Consider the following 6,287-nt stretch of genomic DNA (forward strand, 5'->3'; position numbering starts at 1 on the left):
GGGTGGTGTGTTCTTTCAAGCATATGTTTTTGTCTGTTGTGTGAACAATTATTGAAAGTTCAATCATTTGATTATGCATACCAAACCTGCCATAAAACAGTCATTGATTTGCCTTCATTTCATAAAGTTGACTTCGGGAAACAAAATGCTGGATGTCTTAACTGAAATGTCAGGCCTAAACTAAATAGTGATGGCCATACAGCCATTGAGCAAGAGGTGAGAAGGCATTACATATGAATAACATTTGAGGACCAGATTCTCTACAGACTGTATAGTGCTGCTGATGCCTTTTTGCTGGAATGTTCCCATGATGGCCTTATACTGATTGATAGTGCCTATTCCTTTAGTCCTTAATTTTCAACATTGTCTTTACAGTTTTATATACAGTAAGCATACTTTGTAAACCTGGTCACTTGGCCATTTTATACAACTTGTCTGTAGGATTGCTGGATTTCCTCTCACTTTGAGAAACAATTCTTACAGTCGTTCTGGTTCTATGTAGAGCATCACTGATATTAACTTTCACAATGTCTGTGCAGCACATGAGTTGTTAATGAACATGTTTGAAACTAGCAGCACACATGCTTGTTAATTAGGATGAGGTGCCTTTCTTTAATGGGGTAAGATATACACTACTGTTCAAACGTTTAAGGTTAGTAAGTTTTTGTTTTATTTATTTATAAAGAAATAAATACTTTTATCCAGGAAGGACACTTTAAATTGATCAAAAGTGACAATGTTTTTGTAAAAATGTAAAAGTTTTTACCCTATCAAATAAATACAGTTCTTTTGAACTTATTCATGAAAAATGCATCACAGTTTAAACTGCTTTTAATATTGATAAGGAAATGTAGCTGAAAATTCGGCTTTGCCATCACAGAAGTAAATTACATTTTGTAATTTGCATTAAAACAGAAAAGGTATTTTAAATTGCAATATTTCACAATATTACCGTTTTTACTGTAATTTTATCAAATAAATGCAACCTTGATGAGCATTAGAGACTTCTTTCAAAACCATTAAAAATCTTACCAACCCCAAACTTTTAAAATGTAGTGTTTTAAAACTATTTTAGAGGGATATAAAATCTTATCTTTTTACAGACATTCCCTTTGTATTTAGATTTTTGTTTCTTTGTGTTATCTTGAATCCTCACGACATTGTTTGCATGGCCCCTGAAAATGGCCATGAAGGACATTGATTTTGCTGAAACACGATCGGAGAGATCACAATCAGAGTTGCATACATCTTTTTTTTTTTTTTACATTTGTGCAAGAAAGCAGTTGATAAGCAATTCCAGTGTATCTAAACACCCACAAAGAGATAGTGCCCTTTAGTATCAAAGAAGTTGCCTTGATTTTGAAGTATTTTTGCTATGTTATATATCAAAACACATGAACTTGTTCTGTAATACACATTTGTTTTTAGTACAAACTGATTGTTACATGAAATTTGCAAGTGCACCATATTGATTATACACATTAGCGATTACGCTTTAAATAGAATTTCACAAGTTATATTTAAAAATGTTTATAGTTCACATATTCGATTAATTGCCTTAAATGTATTCATTGGCTTTGATTGTTCCGAAAGACTTTTTTTTTTTGAAGGTCCCTCCCTAACTGTCAATCAATTTTGATTACCAGACATCCTGAGGTCACAATGTAGCATGTTAATCCAAAGATATTTATATGCATTTTTATGTACCGCAGATTACCTTTATATGGGGAATCAAGAGCTAGATTAGAAATTCTATATTAAATTGCGTTTACTGGTGGTAAGCAATACTTCAATTTTACATCTCTATAGTTCTGTATGTTGGTTGTAAAAAGAAATACTGAATCTGTAGTAATGTCACCAGCTCATCTTTTCACCTGCTCTTGTTTTCTGTTCAGACAGGAAACTGTTAAGCATTTTTGTATGTCAAATGAAAATAGCTTCTGTGTCAGAAATGTATGAAGGCATGACATCTTGAATAAAGATATCTCCTGTCCACTAACACAACTTTGAAGTGGCATATGAGTGAGTGGGCCGTAACATTGTCAGTCTTCTGAAGTTATGAAGAGTGAATAATGTGCTGCAACTGGAATGAACATCCCTTTTCTGCCACTTGCTTAATGTACCAGTTTTTTTTTAAAATTTATTTATTTTTTGACAGCTTTGTATCTGATGCATCTGTAATTAGCCACAGAAGAGCCAAACAAGTTCTCTCTCCTTGTTAGGCTGTTCTGATGCTCTGGATGTAAATTTCAGGGTTTAATTTTGTTCATATTAAAGACGGATGCATACAAGTATGATAGAAAGATAGATCGATAGATAATGTTATAACCAGTGTTGGGGAAAGTTACTTTTAAAAGTAATGCATTACAATATTGCGTTACTCCATAAAAAAGTAACTAATTACGTTACTTTTTATGGAAAGTAATTCTTTACGTTACTTTTGCGTTACTTTTTAAATCTGAACAGGGCTTGCTTGTTTGTTTTTAAAATAAAAAAAAGTTATATTTTTGGCAAATATAAAAGCATTTTCACACCAAAATTGAAATGAATAAGCCTCATGCTGAAGGGAAAGTAAATTTACGTCCGTACAGTAGAATGCAGAAGAAATTTCAACACACTTCAGCAATAAAAAAGACACACAAATGTTTGTCTAGAGTAATTTTTGATTATTAGTATGGTTGAAGTGCATCATCGAAGGTCAGAAGCAAAGACATTGGTTAATAGAATGGGATTAAATACATAAAGGATATTTCTGTTGTTTAACATTTAATTATTGCAGGTTTGCGTCATATTCTGAGTTGCATTTTTTTTATTCATTTTGAGGAATACTGAATCTGTGTTTTTTTTTTGTGAGATACTGAATCTTTTTTTTTTTGTGGGTGAGATGAATTAATTCATATTCATATTTATTTTAGAACTATAGTAACATCTGATTTCTCTCAACATGGGGACAGGAGAGCTGTCAATCAATAAATTGAAAGAAAAAGTAACTTATTTGAAAAAGTAACTCAGATAGTCTCTTGTAAATTAAAAAGTAATGCGTTACTTTACTAGTTACTTGAAAAAAGTAATCTGATTACGTAACTCGCGTTACTTGTAGTGCGTTACCCCCAACACTGGTTATAACTAAAGAAACATCTTAACATTGTCAATGAAATGCCTACACCCAAATAATGCTACTCTAAATATGATATTTTGGGTTGGCAACAAATGGCACAGTAATTTACTGTGTTAATATTGGCCTACTCCATGTACAGCTTTGGGGATGTGCCTGTGTGTTTGGGAATGTTAACTCATGGACACTGTTGACCTAATTTAGCTATTCCCCAAATAGTGCTTTCAGCAAAAGGGGCTTTGTTCAAACTAGGTCCTTTTTCAGTGCATTTTCAGTAACGTTTTTCTAAAGGTACCATTGTGATTTATCTGTTCACTTACACATTTGCCTATAGATCTTTTGACAAGTTTGGAATGGTTTGGAACTATCCCTCCAAGAATGCACTTCATTTCATAGAAGGAAAAAAAAAACCTAACATTAGGAATTCAATGTATGGTAGCCAATAGCATATATGACTCGCTTGTCGACATAATTGTATGTAAAAAACACAATCCACTAGAGGGCGCTAGTTACTCATATAACACAACCAATACTGGTATGTATTTTACCAAGCATCATCAAGTTATATGATTTGAAAATGTATATTTTATGTTGTCTTAATTTCAATATGTTGGGTCTGAATAAAAAGATTAAAAAAAAAGACAAACATCGCATTTATTCAGACCCTATATTCCAGCAGCCCTGGAATGTGCTGGAAATGGCTAATGGTGATTAAACATCAGAAGTTTCAGGCAACCTTGGCCTGACCTGCTAAAAGTCTAAAAGTGATGAATAATCTCACAAAACCCAAGTCTGATGGAAAATCCATACAGAGCTGCAAACAACTTAAAGCAGCGCAACAAGATTCTGTGCGCACACAAGATTTTCTCACAAGAGCTGACTATTACGGAATCAATGATCATTGAGTGATAAATGTCTCAGAGGCCAGAATTAACTGATCCTCAACTCTTTAGAAATAAAACAACACAGCCTTGATGCACAAAACATTTGTTTATCAGACCGGTAAATATTAACAGGCTGTGTAGCTCTACATTTTACAGTGTAGACACCTTTCTGGAACAATTGTACAGACAATTGTACAAATGTATGACAATTCCATTTCTCCATTAAGTTGCTTGTCCAGAACACAGCATTAACCCATAAAGAGGCATGCTGGGTAATTCATGAGACCATTTTCTCTAGAATGGCTCTGATTTGGACCGGGTCAGTTCTGCCTTTGGTTTCTCTCTGAACTTCACCCATCAATTTGTTCAGTACTTTCTTATTACCCCCTCTGATAATCTGAACCTGCAACAACCAAAGTTAATTTCCAAAAATTATTGCATAAATGATCAAAGATGGCAAGCAGTTGATTTTATAAACAAACAAACAATAAATAAATATAGTTTAAAAGTTTTATATTTAGTAATAATATTACATATTTGTGCTAGCACAAAATATTTAAAGACAAACTGAGTTTTTAAGGTGAATTAACATTTGGATTTACCTCCTCAGGGTGACTGTTCACAATCCTCTTACAGATCTTTTGTAGCTCTTCTTTGTCATTTATCATCCACAAATCCTGCTCCTTCACTATCTGGCCCACTGTCTTCTCTGGAGCCTTCCACATCTCCTGGAAAACCTGTGCTCATCACATACAAACACAAAACAGGCCTGTGGTCTAAGGAAAACCTCACACAATATAGCTTTATACCTGACAATTGTTCTGGCAAACAAATTCTTATTATTAGCACAAATGAAAGGTTTTTTTCCAGATTTTTTTTTTCCCACTTACTTGCTTGGCAGTTGAAGATGAGATATGACCAGATTCTACAAGATTGATCAGCTCAGCAAGAGCACATGGAGAGATGGGACTGAGAAAGAGAGGGAGAGATTAGAAAGAGAAACAATATATTAATATATAATATATAATATTATATATTAATATATAATTAACATATATTTTATTTAAATTTATGTTAAATTTATGTTTTATTATAATTTATGTTCTAATTGTGAATTAAAGTTGCAATTATGAGAAACAGCTGCAATTGTGATATGAAGTCAAAATGAGAAACAGTCGCAATTGTGAGATAAAGGCAATAATGAGCAGTCGTAATTGTTAGATAGTGATAGATAGTGACAAGAAATAAAGTTGCAATTATGACAATTATAAGAAGTGATTGTGACATTTATGAGAAATAAACTTGCAAAAGTTATGATAATTTTTCTTTTTGAGGCAAAATGGAAAATCATAGCACTTTAAACTGGACAAAGTAAAAATGCAGTTGGAATTATTATTAGGATTAGAGTGCCTGATGGGAAATGTGCACTGTTGGGAAATTACTTTGGAAATGCAATAGGTTACCCTATTTAAAATGTAAATGTTCAGATGCAACCCCCCTTTGTAATCGTTAACATTTTCATAAGTAACTCTAATTTAATCACACATTTTTTTCTCAGTAAGTGTAACAGATTAGTTATATTTATTTTGTAATTAAATTACGTAATTCTGTTACATGTAACAAGTTACTCCCCAACACTGGAAATGTGTGCCATAAAACAAACATGCACAGATTGAATGTGGACTTCCTCACCACCAGTGTGAAGCTGTGCTCTTGCAGGATGTCATACGTCTCCACTAGCCTTGTCCTTTTCACAGACGGCAGCTCTGGCAACTGGCCACTCAGCCTGTCAATCACCACAACCTGGGCAGGGTCAACGCCAGCAGGCACTGAAGCTTCACTCTCATAAACAAACAGTGGCGGCAAGTTGGGCTCTGGCATGAACCTGAGAGATAAAGAGAGAGAATGTATGTACATGCGACACAGCAGAAGGCGTGACTCAGGCAGGTCATGTGGGGAAACACAAGAGCGTGTTCTTATCAGGTGCAGCGATAAGCCAGCATTTGTTGTGTTCACACAGCGTGTGTGCCATCTCATGGCCTAATCTCCAGCCCTCTCTGTCTCTCTGTCACACCCCTCTCATATATCTCTTCGACCTGAACCAGCCACACATGTACAGCCACTGACGGTCTGAAGGCGTCCGCTTCGGTGGCGGCCCATCGGAAGCACGGGTGACTCAGCCCTCTTAAAAATGAATGTAACAGTTAAGTGATAAAACGAACTGCTGTTTTAATCCATTTCAAATGTGCATAACTCACATGCATATATATTTTTCATGCATCATACTG

General features: G+C 34.4%; 1 protein-coding gene across 1 annotated transcript in view; it reads right to left on the reverse strand.

The window, feature by feature from the left end:
• Positions 1-4,097: 4,097 nt before the first annotated feature.
• gatb (glutamyl-tRNA(Gln) amidotransferase, subunit B) overlaps positions 4,098-6,287 on the reverse strand; it is a 21,814-nt gene continuing 19,624 nt past the window's right edge. The window contains exons 9-12 of the mRNA XM_016559895.1: positions 5,663-5,884; positions 4,890-4,968; positions 4,602-4,736; positions 4,098-4,402 (exon numbers count right to left, since the gene is read on the reverse strand). Of these exons, the coding sequence (XP_016415381.1) occupies positions 4,277-4,402; positions 4,602-4,736; positions 4,890-4,968; positions 5,663-5,884 (562 nt within the window). The 3' untranslated portion in view covers positions 4,098-4,276. The remainder of the gene's footprint in view (positions 4,403-4,601; positions 4,737-4,889; positions 4,969-5,662; positions 5,885-6,287) is intronic.

The sequence above is a fragment of the Sinocyclocheilus rhinocerous genome, unplaced genomic scaffold (genome assembly GCF_001515625.1).
Source record: "Sinocyclocheilus rhinocerous isolate Xijiao unplaced genomic scaffold, SAMN03320098_v1.1 scaffold1129, whole genome shotgun sequence".
Classification (NCBI taxonomy): Eukaryota; Metazoa; Chordata; class Actinopteri; order Cypriniformes; family Cyprinidae; genus Sinocyclocheilus; species Sinocyclocheilus rhinocerous.